Here is an 18,729-nt window from a genome sequence, read left to right on the forward strand (position 1 = left end):
GATTCATCCCCATCAAGAAGACAGCATGCTGACAAAACACTTTACCAGGAGGCACAAGAAGGCACAATTCAGTGGACTGCGATGAGGTACACACACACACACACACACACACACACACACACACACACACACACGCAGCTGATCATTCTCTCTCCACTATTCAGAGAGTGACCTCATCATCCCAATCTCCGCTGACTCACAGACCCCAGGGCCAGCTCAGCCTGGCCGGAAGTCCTACCTTCCTCCCGCCCCACAGCCCGCAACCCGCTTCCCTTCCCTGGGCTCCTCAGAAAGACAGACCCCAGCGCTCCCTGGCGGTATCCTGGGACTCCTCCAGTTCGGCTCCACTCACGCACGCGCACACGGCACTCTCAGGCTGACGTGTCTGCAGCCGCAGCGCCCTCTGCTGACCACAGCCTATGGGCCTCACAGGTCGTTCCCCAGATCCCTGCCCGCCCTTGTTTCCCCGTTCCTGCATCTCTGCTGCTTCTGCTGAAAGTAAGCCTTCTTGAAGCCTAACCCTCTGCGTTCCCTTCACCCTCACACCCCCTGGGAGAATCCCCTTCTGGGACCTCGGAATGGGGACACCAAAGCACCCACCTCTCTGCCTTCCTCTCCGGGCCCTCAGCCCCTCTACCTCCCCAGACTGAACTCCAGGTCGGCTTGACTGGACACTCTGGGCACTCTAGCTTCTTCCAAATATCCTCATGCTGTTCCCCAACCCCCGTGGGCTTCTTCATTCCATAAATACTTACAGGGCAGCTATTCTGTGCCGGGCATTCCTATCGGGCACTGACATCTTGAGGATTTCTCTGATCTTCAGAAGCTAATAAACACAGAAGGTCTATTCATCCTGTGAGGCCCGGCCCAACTCCACTTTTCTCTCTCACACACAGAGGCATCAAACTTGTTTGGGCTCAAATGCAGCTTTATTTCCTGCTGGTTTTACAGGTATTCCACCCTGCGAACCCATTCTCTTGGAAAACCGAGAATGAGTGGGCACAAAGCCCCCCAGGGGAATGGAGAGGACAGGATGGCTGGCAAGGAGAGGGCAGTTGAGGCACTTAGGGACCTACTCAAGGCCCTGAGGGAAAAACCTGATGCCCAGGGTAGGGGTGAGAGAGCCTAAGGCAGGGCTGGAGCTACCCAGGTATTTCACAGAAGCCCCTCCAGGCACTATCACCTGGACTTCAGCTCCACCCCTCTCGTTGTCACTCCCTGTGATGGGAAAAGCATGGGTTGGAGGGAGGGTTGGGGGCAGAGCGCAGTGCTGGGGGCCTTGACCCTTAGGGACCTGGAGCGGGATTGGGAGGGGGTGTCAACCGTGCCTTCCAGCTCCCCAGGAGCCTCCTCTGATGTCCTTCTGGGGCTTTTATTGGGCGCAGAGCTCGAGCCTGGGAAAGACACACACACTCACCCTCCACCCTTGGGCTCCTCCTCCTTCTCTCTCTTCTCAGAGCCTGCCCTCTGGGTTCTTGCTCCTTGACCTCTGACCTCAACAAAACACTTTGCCTGGCTCAGCCCTTAAGAGCCCAGACTGTGGCTGCATATTCTCAGACAGCAACACTGAAGGGGACCCCGGAGCATTCAGCCCACCTCCTCTTTGCCCCAGAGAGGGGTAGTGATAACTCCAAGATTACACAGCCAGTGATGGACAGAGCTAGGACTGGAGCCCAGGGTTGTGTTGGCTAGTGCCCCCCACCTGCCTCCTCCTGGCACTCACAGGCCTGCGGGGCACACAGGAGATCTGGGGGGGCTCCCAGCGACCATTCTCCTGGCAGCGGATCAGTGGTAGGTTGCGCTGGGCCAGGCCCTCCAGGCACCGGTAACGAAGCACTGTGTCTACTTCATAGCGCAGCCGTGGACGGCCAAATACTCGAGCCAGTGGCAGCTCTGGTGGGGGGCCACAGGACACTGCAGGGGGGACACAGTCAGGAACTGGGAGCTGGGCTCTGGGGGTAACAGTTCCCAGAATTGGGATGAAGGAGGAGAGGAGTAGGCCATAACCTGACACACACAAAAAAGTAGGGGTTCCAGGGACTTCCCTGGTGGCGCAGTGGTTGGGACTCCGAGCTCCCAATGCAGGGGGCCCAGGTTCAATTCCTGGTCAGGGAACTAGATCCCACATGCATGCTGCAACTAAGAGATTGCATGCCACAACAAAGGAGCCCACCGGCCGCAACTAAGAGCCGGTGCAACCAAATAAATAAATAATAAAGAGTAGGGGTTCCAAATGGACCCGTCTAATTTGTTATCCCGCCCATGCCCACGGCCTGGGACGCATTTCTGATTTCTCTGTGTAGCTTTGCACCCTCCTTCTGCACACACATCAGTTCCAGGATTCTCTAGCCCCCACCCCTCCTCCCCCTCGCCCGCCCTCACCCAGCCCCATCTTGCAGGTGTAGGACAGGTGGTAGTTGCAGGGCACATCACTCCATTGTCCCTGATCGTGCCACACCATAACCACGCAGTTCTCTCCGGACAGGAAGTAGCTGTCTGGCTGCCCAGGGTTCCAGTTCTCATAGAGCTGGGAGGGTGGGGGGAGGATGGAGGAGGTGGTGAGGAGCTCCAGCCCCAGGAGCACTGGGAGGAATGGACCTGGAGGACCTGAGGAGAAGGGGGTGGGGGAGGGGCACCAGGAGAGGGAAGGCTAGAGGGATGGGGAGTAGGGGACCCAGAAGGAAAAAGAAGATGTCAGGGGCTTTGGGGGGAAGGATAATGGGAACCAGAAGAGAAGAGAAGGGGACACAAGGAATGCAGGAGGGCCAGGAAGAGGAAAAGGTAAGGGGCCAGTAAAAGGAGAGGGAGGGATGGGGGTTATTGGGAGTAGAGGGCAGAAATGCTTCGAAGAAGCGACCTAGACAGCGTGAGGGGCGGCCAGAACCTCTCACCAGGGAGACGCCATCTGACCACAGGAAATCGCCTTCAATGGTCCTGTCATTGAGCCCGATCCACTGGTACTCCCGGTATCGATCTGGGGAAGAACCGCAGGGGAGACGAAGGTGTTCAGTGAGCTTCGCTGCCAGCAGATGGCGGCCATTCCCTGTCATCGGGCTGTCTGTGGGTGCTCGCGGGGGGAAGTCCTTCCCGCAACCCCAAATCCGCGCTTCCCGGTATCCTTATCCCTCCAACATCTGCACAAGGGCGGGATGGAAGGCAGGGGCGTGGGGCGTGAGGGAAGAAGAAAAATATCACCAGGGCTAGAAAAGGGAAACTCTGGAAAAAGTGAAAACTCTCAGCAAGGTCAGAGTCGGGGAGAGTAGAGGGAGGCAGGAGAGCCAGGGAGGTGGGGAGCGACTAAAGATAAGCCCCCAAGCAACCGCCAGGCTGATGCAGGTGTATTTCCTGCGCGAATCTCAGCCCTCCCCTGCCTGAAGCCCCACTACCCACGTGTGGAGTGGGACGGAGGGAGAGAGGAAAGAAAAGTGAATGAATGAATGAATGAGGTAAACCAAGTAATGAGTACCTGAATTAATGTATAAGGGGGTTAATTAACACACTCATTGATTGATTGATTGATTGATGAGTGAGTGTGTGAGAGAACAGGTGATGAGGGTCGCCTCCCGCCCTGTCCCCAGCCCACTGTTGATGAAGTCCTGTTCCTCCGGCGTGCTGACGCTGGCCAGGTGCGCGCCGTACATCCGGCACTTGTTCTCCGCCTCCTCCCAGCTCCTTCGTGTAGAAAAGTGCTTGTAGCAGGCGCCCTGGAAGGCGTCCCAGCCGGGGCTGCAGAAGTGGAGGCCTAGGACACAGAAGGGCAGGCACCTTAGGCGGGAGAACGCCGAAACTCTGAGAGGCTGGGTCCCCAGACAGGGACTGGGCTCCTCCCACCACCTCAGACCGAGGGGGCGGGCTAAGTGTAGGAGGGCGGTGCCAAAGAGAGAGTAGAAAAGGAGCAGCTAGGAGCTGGAAGGGCCCTGGTTGGAGGGGGGCCTTGATGCCTTCCTTCTCTTGAGCGACACAGACCAGGGTGAGGCTGGAGTCCCGGCCTGGGTCTCTGCAATCCTCCTTCCTAAAGAAGAGCTGAACCCTCCTCTCTTCCTAGGAGAATGGAAACCGACAAGTACTGCCTGCCTGCCAAATTTCAGGAGCATAGATTCCCTGAGAGAGTCCTTTTTGATTCCACTTAACAGATGAGGAAATTGAGGGGAGGGCTCAGAGAAGTTATGTGATTTGTCTGAAATGGGGATTCTTTTCCCGCGCTTCCACTGCAGGAGGCCCAGGTTCAATCCCTGGTCAGGGAACTAAGATCCCGCAAAGTGCGGGGTGCCTCCAACAACAACAACAAATGGAAATTCATTAATGGCAAGGCCCAAACCAGTGTCCCGTCCCACCCCCTGGAACTAGCGCGTTGTGGCAGGGTCTAGGCTTCAGCTCTCCCCCCACCGCAGCCCCTCAGCACACTCACCAACATCGCACAGGTCCCCCCCATAGCCAGGCAAACATAGGCAGCGGACCCCCTCCTCCTCCTCCAAGCACGTCCCACCATTGTGGCAGGGGCTGGGGACACAGTAACCTGAGAGGGAGAGAGGTGTGAGGTGGGGGGCCAGGGGAGCACAGCTCTGCAGCACAGGGTTCAGGGGTCCCAGCCCTGACCCGCTTGTCCTGGGGGCTATCACAGCACCCTAAATGTTCTCCCTGGAGCCTGCCTCTGGTCACAGCCCAGACCTGAGTTCTGGGTTTTTTCCCCTCCTCACTGCCCCCCACTTCAGCACTGGCTCAGCCCAGTGCTGGTCATTGTCATGCCCACCAGTGTGGGCCACGTCTAACAGGGGCCGAGAGGAGTGTCCAGGAAGGCCTTCAGGGTTTAATCCCACTAAGGGGAAAGATACTGGGCTGTCAGTCATGCGTCCTGGACTCTTACCTAGCTCCTGGATCTGCTGGGTACATTGAGCCAGTCACTTTACCTCTCTAGGCCTAGAGTTTAGTCCCCCACCCCTTGTCATTGTGCCAGGTCCTAGCACAGTTCTGTGTAGTCTAGGTGGGCTGGGTGGAACTGAAGGAGAGGAGAGTCACCATAGCAACAGTGAGGTGTGGCCTGCCATTTACTGCTTCTGGGATCTGACACTGGGGTGGTCTAGGAGGGAGCTAACCATTCCTCCTGCTGTCCACTGGGCAGAGCCAGGCCCAGAAGCTCTTAGTGAAGATCCAATGCACTTCCCTCACTCTATGCCCTACTCCCTCGCCCCCCCCCCAACCCTTCCCATGAATGGAGCTGCAGCAGCTCCCCCTGTCCTGTAGCACTGGCTCCACACACTCTCTCAACATCACCCAACCTCTTTGCCTCCCCTTCTTATCTCCCAGGACTCTCCCCCCACCCCGTTACCAGGCTCCCCTTTCCCCCTCCACTTGGGGCCTCCTGCAGGTTCCCCAGCCTAGAAACCCCTTCAGTCCATTTTGTTCCTTCCTTCTGGCCCCTCTCCTCCAGGCAGTCTTCTTGGACTAACACACTACTCTGAAGGCCTGCAATCTGTTGTCTACATCCAGCTCCGTCTGGCTAGGCCATCTGCCTTCTCTTCTGGACTCTCTCTCATGATCTTGGGTGGCTGCCCTTAGACTGGGCCTAGGTGCTGAAGGGGCTGTCAGATTCTACTCCTTTCTGATCCGGATGACCTGGAGATGATGGCCCCACAGACTGACAGAGCAGGTCAGTGTTCTCGGCCCAGCCCTGGGCAGGACCCCTCAGACCAAGCCATCCACTCCTAGCAGCCAAGGCCCACGCCCACAGTGATTTACTCTGGCCCAAGATCCCACTGCCTGGTGGGGATCAGAGCAGAGGTGGGGGGAGGAGAAGCTGGCGGTGATTCAAAGAATTTTGCTGGGATGACCTAGCTGTTTTGGGTAAAATGAATCAGCTATTCCAACACCACTCCCCCTGTCATCACCCCTTCTGCCAATAGTTTCTTTCAAGCTGGTACTGCTACCTCCTAGGGCAAAGCAAGAAGGGGAAGTGTTTTATTTAACCCTTTAAGGACCAGGTCCTACAGAGGGTAGGAGTCCTGAGCCCCCTTCCTTTCCTCACACTTTCCTGCTCCTCCCGTGATCCTCTCTGCTCCTCTCTGTCCAACCCCCTAACCCTGGGGGCCAAAGACTCTCAAACTTGGTCCCTGGGGCCGTACCCAAGCCACAGGTCCCTCCCCCTGGCTGTGGGTGGCAGAACCTGAACCAGGATGGTGGGGGGCGGGTGTTGGCGGTGAAGGAACTCCTCTTGAGACTTTCTGGTCTTCCGCCTCCCCCCTTCTGGATCAACTACTATACACAATCAGAAAGTTCTTCCTTCCTGCTGCAATAGCAGGCTGGAGGACCTCTCACTCATCCCCCAGGTGGGGTAACTAAGACACCGCAGATACTTCCAATGGTGATCCTCTCCCACCAAAGGCCCTCCTCACCCCACAGCACTGAACTCCAAGGCCAGCTGGGCAGGGAGACAGTAGTTGAAATGAGTGAGCCTAGGTGTGATGTAGAGCCCCCTAGCCCACCCTGGGCCACCTAGGAGAATGGCCCTGGTACTAGGAGGGTCCCAGCCTTCTCCAGAGATCTCCATTTGGAAGCTCAACCTTCACTGAATAGATAGGGCTTCTTTCTCTCAGACCCCAGAACCTAATTCCCCATTCCCCCTCCCTCCACACTCTCTATCCTCCCCTCCTGATTTGTTTCTTCTCCAGCAATAGGAACTTTGAGATCCTTTGGGTTCAGGAAGGGTGAAATAGTGGGTGAGGGTGGTCATTAGTGCAGGAGTTAGTGGAGGAGGGGGAGGCCATGGGCAGTGGGATGAAAGCGAGATACCATTCCCCTGCTGATATGTGGGGGAGGGGAACAGAGCCTTGGGGCACCTGGACACCAGGGAATGGCCTTCATGCTAAGAGGGGCTTTCTCTGTCAGTCCTCTGTATGTATGGCTCTAGATGGGAGCCATCAAGATGGATCAGAAAGGGACACGTGTACACACACACACACACACACACACACACTCTGGCCAGCAGAGGTTTCTCTCCAACAGGAGTGAGGGACTACAACTCCCAGCACTCCCGCAGACTGACAGACAAAGACTTCTCTGGGGTAAAGTGTACAGTCAGATTTGGGATCTCAGCAGTCAGGAAGGAAGGCGGAGACAGGCCTGAGGAGAGGACAAGGGAACGGCAGGGGCTGTTAGACTGCTAGGACAGGAAAGGGTGCAGGCTGAAGATGGAGACGGAAGAGGCACAAAGACACCAAAGACCCAGGGGGAGAAAGAGAGAGACAGAGAGACACAGAGGGAGAGATGGCACCAAAAGAACCATCAAAGAGCTACCCAGGACACAACTCCATGGAATGAGAGGGGCAAACAGCTGGGGGTGGAGACAGAGGGTGCCAGAGTTTTGGTTATAAAGCGGTTTAATAGAGATTTATTTCCAAGGCTTGTTTCCATGAAACAGTCGAAAAAAGTACTTCACAGAAGTAGTTGCTTAAGGCTCTGTGGGGATAGGGCTCTCCTGGACCCGAAAGGTTGAGGGGTGGGCATGGGACCCCAGGCTTCCCTGATACCAGTGGGAGGCAGCTGAAGGGAGGTGGCACACAGGAGGGGGAGGGAGCAGTGGAGGATGGGCCTGGGCCTTGAAGAACGCAAAAGGCAATGAGGGCACCCACTGAACAAGGCATGAGGGTCCTCTGTGGGGCCAGTGAGATGTGAGTCACAGGTAGAGAGCCGAGGGTAGGAAAAAGTTCCAGGTGTTTGGTGGTAGGGCTGGGGGTCACAGTGTGGATTTCAGAAACAGGGACAGGGTCACAGGGTGGGAGTCATGGAGTTGGGAGGTTACAGGGTGAGGACTCAGAGAGCTGGAATGGAAGTCACAAGGTGGGGTATCCAAGATTGGAAGCCCACAGGTAGAGGTGGGTAGGAGAATGAAGGCAAAGGACAAGAGAGTCTGGGGCAGTGGTGGGTTAAAGGACTATAGGTCAGGTGATCCAGAGCTGCAGGGGGGGAAAGAGGACGAGGATAAAGAGGGAGGTTGAGCCTTGGGCAAAGTTACCTGATGAGGGGGCCACGGCCACTCCACCATGGCTGGCACTGTCAGTGGGCAGCACCGGCTGGGCATGCACTGAAGTCCCTGCTGGGACAGTTCTTCCAGAATTCTCTTCAGAAGGGGTCTCCAGGTCCCTGGTACCCTCAGGGGCCCGTGTGGCTGGAAGCAGGGAAGGGGCATCCTCGGAGCTCCCTGTCTCCTCACTCTCTCCTCGAGGGACCCCAGACAGCTCAGGACCCCCAGTCTCCTTCCCTATCTCTCTTGCCCCAACCGGAGCGGAAGGTGATGGGGATGCCAGGTTCCCTTCCCTGGGAGAGGGCAGGGCCTCCGTGGGTGGTCCAAGGACCGTTGGAGGCCTGGGAGCCTCTGGCTCTCCGTAGGGAGGTGGTGATGCATCAGGCTTCAGGACCGCCCTCACTGGTGGGGATGCCCGGGAGAGTGACTCCTCTGGAGCCGGCTCCGTGGGGAGAGGGGCCTCTGGGTCCAGGCTGCTGAGCTCACTGGGCCAGGCCCACAGGGCCTCGTCCTCCACCTCCTCCTCTTCTTCTTCTTCCTCTTCTTTCTCTTCTTCATCCTTGTATGTCTCTTCTTCCTCCAACACCTTGCCTTCCTCTTCTGAGGACCCCAGGGGAGGTACAATGGATTGGGTTTCAAATTCTAGGCAAAGCACAGATGGTTCAGCACCAGGGACAGCACCCACCAGAGGACAGGAAGAAGGAAGGGGAAGGGGAGAAAGGTGGGGCTGGGGAGGGTGAGCCCTCAGGGAGAGGGAAGAGCCTGCCCTGGGGAGGAACTGCCTTTGCTCCACACCAGAAGAATTTCCACTGGAGCTGCAATAGTGAGGCAACACTTGAGAAGGCTCTATGAGCTGTCATTAGCCCAGGAAGACCTGGTGGTTGCATCTCCCTCTCCCAGTCTGTTAAAATTCTCTGTTTATTTTGGGTAGGTGAGGGGGAGGAGAGACCAAAGAAAGGAGATCCCTCCTTCCCAGAGGGCAGCTCCTTAGTCCAAGCATCTCCAGACCCAGCTATCTGGGAGTGGGATTTGCTGGAAAGGCAAAGGTTGGGAGAGGAACAGGAGAGGTGCCTTGCACGACTGTGCTGCTGAGAGAGGACAGGGTAGAATCACGGCAGCGACAACCCCGGCCTCAGCCTGGGCTTGCCCTTTCTGCCCCAACTTCTCCCAGGTGTGGATATCCCCAGGATAAGACATTTGAGTTACCTAGGAGGGTCCTAGGGGCCTCTGCTGGGTCTTCTGGAGTGGAGCTTCCACCTGTTCCATCCTCCATAATGGGAATGGAGTAGATGGCTCCCCGGGACTCGCTCTCCACAGCTTCCCGAGGCAGCTGCAGTTCCTCCAGGGTCTCTGTCACTGTGACAATGGCTTCCAGTGCATCAGAGGCCAGGTCAGAGGCCTCAGGGATGGCAGAGGGCTGGCCAGAGTCTGTGGCAGGAGGAAAGTGCCGATGGGAGGTTAAGGAGGTGCCTCTGCCCTCACAGGCCTGCATGTGAGGGTTCTGGCTTAGACTCAGAGACCATGGAATTCTCTTAATTGTCTCTCGTCTTCCCTATGGAGCACCCATGGGGCCCAGAGAGCACCCCGGGGCTTCATCACTCATTCCTCAAGCATTAATCAAGTACCCGAGCATTCTCCTGGGCACTGAGGATACAGTGCACAGCAGAACAGCAAGCTTCCTGCCCTCAAGGGAATTTATGTTCTAGATACAGACAAACAAATAAACATATAATGTTACCATATAAAGAACAATTAAGTTTAGTAAGGAGATGGGAAGTGCTACTTTAGATAGAATGGTAAAGGAAGGCTCAGGAAAGAGGTCATCCCTTGAGTAAGGAGATGGAGGCAGAAGGATGGACAGAATGGCCTCAGCACCTTGGGACCCTGGTTTTAGGGTAAGGTGTGAGGGAATCCCAGTCATCCTAAGACTCTAGAAATGGAAGGGGACAGGCTGCCATCACCACAGGAGAGCTGAAGGGTAGGGTACAGGAAGGACATTCAACCATCACCACCTGATGATCTCGGTGTTGGGGCAAGAGGGCAAGTGGCCACCCCATCCTTCCAGGATCTGCTCTCTTCAAATAACCAGAGTTTTAGAATGAATTACCTTGTCCCAGGGGAAGGGAACCAAGAGCAGAAAGCCAGTGAAGCAAAGGTGGAATTGGGCTAAGAAAAGCCCTGAGGGCCAGCTGTGTTCAGCCAGACAAGACAGGACAGCACATCCTGCCTGCGTCACCTGCTTCAGTGAGCCTTGCTCACAGCAGACAAGCAAACCTGTGCCCTTGCCCGCCTCTGCCCTCCACCTGCTCCCAGCCATAGTCGTCCTCTTCCTTCCCCTCTTCTCCTGATACAGTTCCTCCTTCAATTTCTTTCCATAGCAGTGCTTGGGACATAATTATAATCAGTGCTAGACGTGTTAACTACTATTGTTATAATTATCATCATCATCATCCCCATTATCTGTGTTCAAGTAAGTCTTTCCAGATGGACCTGTCTTCCTGTGGACTTCCCTTCCCCATCCCTCCCAGCCTCGGGCCAAAGCCACCTGGAGATCTGTCCCAGGGGAAGTAATGCTTTTCTCTCAGTCTTTCCTTGTGCTGGGAGTGAAGCATTTCGTCTCTGGTCAGACTGGGGGCTCCCATGGCAGAAACTGTGTCTTCCTCCTTCAGACTAAGGGCTCCTAGTAGCCTGTGTCTTCTCTTTCCATTTCTGCCTCCAGCCCTTGTACCAGTATTGCAGGCTCACAGTTGGGGCAGGGACTCCAATGCTCCATGGCAATGCCTCCCTGATTGTCAGTCATCCTTGGCCTGGGCCCTGTGCCTCTGGGGGTCGCAGGCACTGCCTCCCCTCCAGCTCCCAATATAAGATGTGGGCAGGAAGCCATCTCTACACCCAGCTGTCTTTAAGGACCTGCTCCCTGTGGGGGGAATTATGTCTGTCCCTCAATATTTGGTGGTAAAAATCTGATACCTTCAAGCTGAAGGTTCTGGAAACCCCTCTGAAGCGTATTTAGTTAACTGGAGCAGATCATTCATTGGATTCAGAGAATGTCAGTCATCTCTGGTCTGCTCATGAGCTGACCAGAGATGGAGACATATTTGGCAGCCCAATAAGGGAGAGGCAGCTTTGCAACAGGAAGAGACAAGGCAGGGACTACTGGTGTGGAGGCAGGTGAGGAGATGCAGTGAGGTGAGCCCTCCTTGAGGCCACAAAGACCAAGTCAGAGGGCACAACCAGAATTAGAACCCTAAGTGACAAGCTGAGCACCACCCAAAGCTCCTTGAGGCAAATGGCAAAGATCCAAGAGAAACTGGTCGGGGCTGGGGTAAGAGCGACGGCCTCGACTCCGTCTCCCTGAGGTTGGTCGCAGCCTCTGCAGGGAGGTGGGCTCACCTCGGAAGCAGTAGACATTGAAGCGGCTGTGCTTGTTGGGGAAGCCGGTCTGGTTGGGGAAGAGGAAGAGAGTCTTGACACCAGGGAGGCCCCCACCACAGCGCTGGCTGGGTGTGACAATGGGGTAGCGCACACTGCCATCAGCCAGCCAGCCTGGGCTGCAGCGGTCCAGGCCACCATCCCAGGCTGCATACAGCTGGCCCGTGGTTGCAATCTTAGCACCCCGCTCCTGGCAGTACGCCCGTGCCTCCTCCAATGTCAGCTTGTCTGCAGGGGCACCCAGGAACAGCTCTCCTGGGGAGAAGAAGAGGCTGGGTTACCAAGAAGGGAGCTCCTTCCACCCTGGGCTCCCACAGAGACTCTGGGCAAGCTTCTCTGGGCCTCAGTCTCCTCATCTGCGACATGCAGTCCATCACACTACTTTATAGGATCGAAGTCTAGATAGAACCTTAGGATCGATCATATTGCTCGAAGGAAACTGGCCCAACTTCCTAATTCTGCCAAGAAGGAAACTGAGGCTCAGAGATACTGAAACATAGAGAGATGCACAACAGGTAACAGCAGAGTCAAACTCAGTCTCCTACCACCTGTCTGAGGCTTTGGCCATGAACTTGTCTCTATGACAGTGTTTGGAGGGAGGGACACTGACTGTTTCCTTACCGCTGGCTGCCCACTTAAATACAGGATGATAAAGGATGATAAGGTCCAGCAGAGGCCCAGGAGGACCTATGGGCAGCACTGGAGAGGGGGCTCTTCCCCTGGGAACTCCCTACCCCCAATCACCATTTAGTTCTTCCGCATAACAGTAGACATCATAGAGGTCATCCGGGTCTACCACTCCATAGTTCCGGACCCCAGGGAAGCCATCCATGTCTCCATAACAGGCCTCTCGTGGAGTCTGGATGGGATACCTGGGGAAGGGGTACAAATGCCTTCACCAGGGAGCCATCCCACGGTGACCCTCCTGAATCCCATTGCTTTTCAGTGCAGCCAATTGTCCTCCTAGCTCTGCAGAAATGCACACCCCCCACCAAGGCGGGGTCCTAACCCACCCTCCAAAGACCAGCTTCATCCGCCAGAGGCAGGGAGCCCTATATGGCCAGCCTGAGGCAGCCCCTGGCAGAACCAGAGGCCACAGCCCACCTCAGAAACAGCTAGAAGCTCCAGGGCCCCAGCCCCAGCCCACCTCACGGTCTGGTCGGACAACCAGCCAGCATCACACTGTTCATAGCCCCCAAGATAGGCGGCATAGAGCTGCTCCGGAGTGGCGATTCGGGCTCCGATGCGGGCACAGGCCTCCTGGGCCCCAGCGAAGGAGAAAGCATAGCGGGCAGAGCCCTCCCGGTAGAGAAAGACGACCCCTGCGGGGCAGAGAGGATCCTGAGGCAGGATCACCCAGCACACTGACTTCCCCTTCCCCTCCTTGTCAACCCCCTGTATACAAAGGGTAAAGTCCAAATTGCGCCCCCTCTACAGCATGAGGGGCTTCAGTGAGACTGTGGGTAGAATTTCGTCCACCTGAAGAGAGAAAGGAGGTAACAGAGGCCTGTAGCTACCCACTCCTTTTCCAACTCAGTCTGTGCCTTCTAGGTGTTTGCTTCTGCTTCAGACTGTGGGCTCCCCTCCCTCTCTCCGGGAACCTCTCTCCATCTTTGCCCTCTCACCTTTGACCTTGACCTCCACAGCGTCGCTGCTGTCGTCGATGCCATGCTGGACCTCGCAGCGGTAGATGCCCGAGTCGTTGGGCCGCAGCTCGCTCAGCACCAGGGAGACATCGGTGAGTGACGCTGGGTAGGCAGGCAGTGCCACGCGGAACCGGTAGGCCTCGCTCACCTTGACGCGTAGCCCCCGCGCCACTAGCACCTCGGCCTCCCGGCCGCCGGACAGGAAGGTCCACTTGACCCGGGGGGAGCCCTGCGCGGCCCGGCGGCTTGGCGGCGGCCGCAGGTAGTGAACGTGGCACGGGATGGTGAGGGCGCCGCCCAGCACGCCCTGCAGCGGCGCGTCACCCGCTATGCGCACGCGGAAAGCCCGGTCCTCTGTGGGCGGGCGGGGCCGGCTGGAACTTCGTGCTGTGGATCTGCCACGACCCGCCCCAGGGTTTCCGAGCCCCGCCCCAGGATCCCGACGCCCCGCCCTAGGATTCCCGGGCCTTGCCCGGGGGTTTTCGTAACCCCGCCCCCAGGAACCTGGGCTCGGGCCCGCTGAGTCCTGCAAACCCACCTCTAGGTCCCCCAGGCCCACCTCCCACGGTCTACAGACCGATCCACAAAGTCTCCCAGTCAAATTCACCCCCAAAGTCTCCCAGTACCACCCCAGGATTCCTGGCCCCCACCCCAGGGTCTTCTAACCTCACCCCCTGGGTCCTGCAGCCTTGTCCCCAAAGTTTCCCAGTCTGTTCCCTTCAGTCACTTTCACGATTTCTCCCAATTCCACCTCTGTTCTGCCTCCCAGCCCCATTCATTGTGCCCCAAGGGTCTCCCATCCTCCACCCTGGAGACTGGCAGCCATGCACCTAGTGCCCCTCCCCAGCCCTACTCCCAAGATTCCGCCACCCGACCAGCGGCCCACAAATCATCCCTTATTTTCAAGTGTCCCTGCCCTGATCTTCCCCCACAGTGCTCCCAATTCTGTCTCCTCCCTGGGTCCCTCAAGGCTGACAGACGTTGGTTAGGGCTGAACAAGAGGCTCCTTCCTACCACAGGGGAGATGCAGGAGACTGACAGTGACCCTGAGTGGGGTTGCTTACCTGAGCTGTCTCCTTCCAGAGCATCAGCTAAGGCCGCAGGGACCCAGGCCAGAGCCAGGGTTGCCAGCAGCGGCAGAGATGGTAGGGCCATGCTGCAGGATGAGGGGGGGGGAATGGAGGAGGAAAGATGGGGTTAGACCTCAGGATGGACTTCTGACTCCCTCCCACGTCCACATGGATCACACATATCCTGACTCCAGAAGCCCACTGCCCCCACCTCACTATTAATTAACACTGTTTCTGTCTCCCCACAAGGGATTCTTATTTATTTATGTTTGGCTGCATTGGGTCTCTGTTGCTGCGCGTGGGCTTTCTCTAGTTGTGGCGAGTGGGGGCTACTCTTGGTTGCGGTGCACGGGCTTCTCATTGCGGTGGCTTCTCTTGCTGTGGAGCACAGCCTCTAGAGCGCAGGCTCAGTAGTTGTGGCGCACAGGCTTAGTTGCTCCGCAGCATGTGGGATCTCCCCGGACCAGGGCTCGAACCCGTGCCCCCTGCACTGGCAGGAGGATTCTTAACCACTGCGGCCACCAGGGAAGTCCCCCCCACCAAGGGATTCTTATTCAGAACTGAGACCTGGGTCCTCATCAACTCACCGTGTGACTTAAGGCAAGTTCCTTACCCTCTTTAAGCCTTTGTTTTCTTACTTGTAAAGGAGCACCATTACTACCACCTTACAGGTTGTCATGAGGCTATGGGCTTTGAGAGTGCTTTTTATCCTAAAACAAAACAAAACAAAAACAAAAAACAAACAAAACAAACAAAAAAACCTGTACAAATGTATAGCACCCTGCACACAGTAAGAGCTCAATAAATGCTTACAGCATATAGCATGAATTGTGGGTGCCATTATGCTTGAGTCTCCTCTGCCCCTCCCAGTACCAGACTTCTTTGAACCTTCCTCCTCCCACAGTACCCCTCCAACCTTTCCTTCCTGTCCCTTCCTCCCTGAGTACCATACCCACCTAGCCTCCTCTGGGAAGGCTTTCTAGACTAAACCCGGGCAATGAACAACACCTCTCCAGCCCAACCCCTCATTGACCTTCCCCCACTGCACCATTACTTATAAGGAAACTCTTCTCTTTACCCCCCAGCATCCTCCACCCCCTCATCCTTGGCTGCCTTCTCCCTCCTTCCTCCCAGCCTTTCCTTTCTGCCTGGCACGGGCTTTCCCACAGGATCTCCTGGCTCAGAAACCAGCTGGGACAAAGCCCCTGTCTCTGCCAGTCTGGCCTCCATCCAGCCTCTCCCTTCCTCCACCCCAGCCCCAGGCTGGGGGGTGGGCTAAGGGGGGTGTGTGAGAATAAATGAAAGGGACCATTTCCCTCCTGCCCTTGGCTATCAGAAGCTCTGAGAGCTTGAACTATTCTTCTGAAGATCTCAAAGCTCTTACACTCTCATAATGGAGGGATGGGGGTGGGACATTGAGAAATGGGCCCAGAGAGGGATTGAACCTGAGTCCCCAGTGAAACCAAGTCAGGCACCAGGCCAGTGTGCCCCCAGGAAGGAAGGCTGCAGAGCCAACGTCATCTTTAATGGTTGGCTTAGACTCAAAAGAGCACGGAGAGCCAAGGCTGCCATGGAATAGGCCAGTGATACGGCAAGAGAGATGAAGGTTAGACTGCAGGCAAGGCTTCCTAGACATCAGGCTTATTCCTACTGTCTACTCATTCCCACTTCAGGCCCATTGTTCCACTTCTATCTTCCCTGACCACTCAGGCTCTGTCTTCATACATGTCCGCCCTTTTCTGAGCCTGAGCTGATGGGAAGTTTCCCTCTTCTCCCAGATCCTCTGAAGGATCCCAGATCCTCCTAAGGATGCCTCCCCACCACGGTAACATCCATTTCCCCCATCGTGGCTGGGCATCAAGGGCTCTGTGGCTCTGTGGCTCTGACCTCAAGGTCAGAGGTGGGGGAGGAATGGCAGAAGCCAGATGCCCAGGGCCTCTCTTCGACCTTTGAGAGGGAGGAGGTTCTTGATGGGGCCCAATCAGAGGGTGTGAGACCAACTCTGGGCATGGGGGCCCTTGAGAGGACTGCTTTCTGGGGTTGGAGTGGGGACCATTTGGTATGAACAGCCAGTGCCTGCCGGGTGCTTGAGAGACTGTTTGCCATGCATTTGAGCTGTGCCAGGTCCTAAGCTGGACCCCTTTCTGGCGCCTTCCCTCCCCTCACCCTGGGCTGGAGCTGGAGCTACCCAGAGCTCTCTGATGGGCGGCCCAGAAACCCATATAGTTGGAGCCACTCTGGGACCAACACCCTAGACCCCGCCTTTCACCTCTGTTACATAAGTGGGGGAATGAAGGGAGAAAGTCTGAGTCTGATGAGGACCTGGATGCCTTGAATCATAGGGGGTATCCCACCCTCACCTCCAAGATTTGGAGTCACTGACCAGAGGAGCCAAGAGAGTGGCCCTGATTGTGTGGTTCTCAGTCAGAGAGTTCTGCACACCTCCCAACCCCACACCAATCACACCAAGCTTGGGCCTCAGCCCCTTCCTGGTAGAGCTAGGAGTCCTGAGAAAACTTAGGCATCCCCTCCTCTGGTACCAGACTCAGACTCAAGGATCCAAGGCTTGGTCTCCATAGCACACACCCACCCACCTCCACTACATCTTCTCATCCTCCAGAGCAGGACACACCACCACTTCATCTCTATCCTCAAGAGCTCAGCAGTCTTCCTGTCCCTTTCCCTGATGCCACACCATCCCTCTGCTACAGCCTCTGGATTTCTCCCCTTGTCTTGAGTTTTCCCAGCTGTTCAGGAAACTTCCCTCTCGTTACATTATCATTCCTGTCTGACCATGGATGTCTATCCCCTCACAGCCTTCAAAAACCCAGTGCACAGAGAATCAAGACCAAGCTGTGTGTGTGTGTGCGTGTGTGCGTGTGTGCGCGCACGCATGCATGTGCGTGCACTTAGGCACACATACCCAATGCCCACCATCTCTATGCTGAATGCCCACCAGCTGGCGGTTCAAGGTCTGCTCCACGGGAACTGAGCTCCCTCACTCAGCAGGGTGAGCAGGGATGCACAACAGGCCAGAGCTTCAGTCACAGCAGGAGGGAAGCTTTCAGCTACCCCCTTAGTGGCTGTGTGAGGGGCAACAGGAACCTACACAATATCAGTGAGGCCTTAGCAGGGCCTGCAGGAGTAATTGCGGTAACCGTATAAATAGTCCTATTTATTGGAAGCACAACTAACAATATGATTAGCAACATCGTCAGCTGAGCTATTGTAACTCCTCCTAGTATGAAACCTGAAATGTGGATGATGCTGTTATCAACAGCAAAGTTAGCCATGACAACACAGGCACTGGTAATACTGGGAGTGGGTCTATGGGTTAGGTCATTGTCCCTTGATCTCACTGGTATTATCTGGAATAGAAGTAATGCAGATATGAATGGTGCTAACAAAACTAATGGCAAATCTTTGTCCTGTTAGAACCAAGTGGGCAGAGCTATTCTGATAGGAAGGGGATATGGAAGTACCTGGGGGGAGAGGGGTTCCTGGCCCAACAGCAGTGCTAGGAAGGAAAGCAGGAGCGGTAACTGGAATTCCAGCTGACAGTTCCTGACCATCTACTTGAGCCAGGCCTCTTACTAAATGCTTCCCATGTATAACCTCAACTTTGAGAAAAATACAGATTAGACATTACATCGATGAGGAATCCGAGGTTCAGGGAGGTGAACTAACTTGCCCAAGGTCACACAGCAAGTAAGTGGCAGAGTTGGGATTCCAGCTCCAGTCGGCGCCGGCACCACCCACAACAGCGGCTCCTGTTTGCTGTCCTGCGGGCTCCGGGAAGGTACCCCTAGGGTGGCCGGCCGCGGCTCTTCCCGCGGTGCTGCCTGCACCGTGGGTACAGAGTCGGGGGCTGACTCGAACCGCTGCCGCCCTGACCAGGACAAGGTCGCAAATCTCGGGCGGTGGTGCTGGGACTGGAGCCCGCAGCAGGGAAGACGCAAGGACCCAGAGGGGCGTTTCCATTAGCCCGCGGACTCAAGGGGGTTGCGGGTCAGGCTGCAAACAGCAATGGGGGTGCCAGCGGCAGAGCTGGGAGGCAGAGCTGGAGATGGCAGGACGGCAGCAGGGGCCGTAGGCGCTCCGGGCTGGCCAACAGCGGACCTCGCCGAGGTGTCAGGGGTCGGCGGGTTGGGTGTGCCGGAGCCACGCGAGGCAAGGCCTGAGGGGTCGGGGACGCGGACCACAGGGCAGCCGGGGGTCGCTCCCTTCTCTCTCCCTCCCAGGTCTGGGCGGCTGGGATGCGGTCGCACTCACCTACCGGCGGGAGGCGGAGGACTGGGGTGGGGGTGCGGTACCGCGAAGTTTGCTGCTTCCTCCGGGGGTCTCCTCCGCGTCCACGGCTCGGTCCCGCAGCTGCAGCCGAGACTGCGGCGGGGACTGCGCGGGCGCGAGCAGAGGCTGGGCCCGCAGGACGCTCGAAAGAGGGCGCCGGGCGGCCGGGCGCCGCACAAAACCCCCTTTCTTTACCCCCGCCCCCGCCCCGCCCTTCCTCGAGTCTGCCCCCGCCCTCGGGCTGGGAACGCGGGGGGCTCGGGAAGATCACGGG

At 56.7% G+C, this 18,729-nt stretch overlaps 1 protein-coding gene across 1 annotated transcript; it reads right to left on the minus strand.

The window, feature by feature from the left end:
• Positions 1 to 917: 917 nt before the first annotated feature.
• On the minus strand, positions 918 to 14,993 carry BCAN (brevican). Its single transcript, XM_033848054.2, has 14 exons — positions 14,779 to 14,993; positions 14,160 to 14,251; positions 13,075 to 13,449; positions 12,597 to 12,771; positions 12,194 to 12,321; positions 11,411 to 11,704; positions 9,224 to 9,445; positions 8,009 to 8,659; positions 4,409 to 4,516; positions 3,584 to 3,742; positions 2,892 to 2,974; positions 2,383 to 2,527; positions 1,724 to 1,914; positions 918 to 1,394 (listed from the first exon to the last, which is right to left on the minus strand). Exons 2-14 carry the CDS (start codon positions 14,248 to 14,250, stop codon positions 1,287 to 1,289), a joined length of 2,730 nt encoding a protein of 909 aa, XP_033703945.1. The 5' UTR covers position 14,251; positions 14,779 to 14,993; the 3' UTR covers positions 918 to 1,286.
• Positions 14,994 to 18,729: the final 3,736 nt, after the last annotated feature.

The sequence above is a fragment of the Tursiops truncatus genome, chromosome 1, assembly GCF_011762595.2.
Source record: "Tursiops truncatus isolate mTurTru1 chromosome 1, mTurTru1.mat.Y, whole genome shotgun sequence".
NCBI lineage: Eukaryota > Metazoa > Chordata > Mammalia > Artiodactyla > Delphinidae > Tursiops > Tursiops truncatus.

Bases quoted from the DNA above. Each gene is read 5' to 3' on its own strand.
- BCAN (XM_033848054.2), bottom strand. From the start codon at position 14,250: ATGGCCCTACCATCTCTGCCGCTGCTGGCAACCCTGGCTCTGGCCTGG. The intron at 12,322-12,596 runs GTGGGCTGGGGC...CCCCTTCCCCAG, and splicing joins TTGTCCGACCAGACCGTGAG to GTATCCCATCCAGACTCCAC. The intron at 8,660-9,223 runs GTAACTCAAATG...TGCTTTGCCTAG, and splicing joins GGCCCCTAGGACCCTCCTAG to AATTTGAAACCCAATCCATT.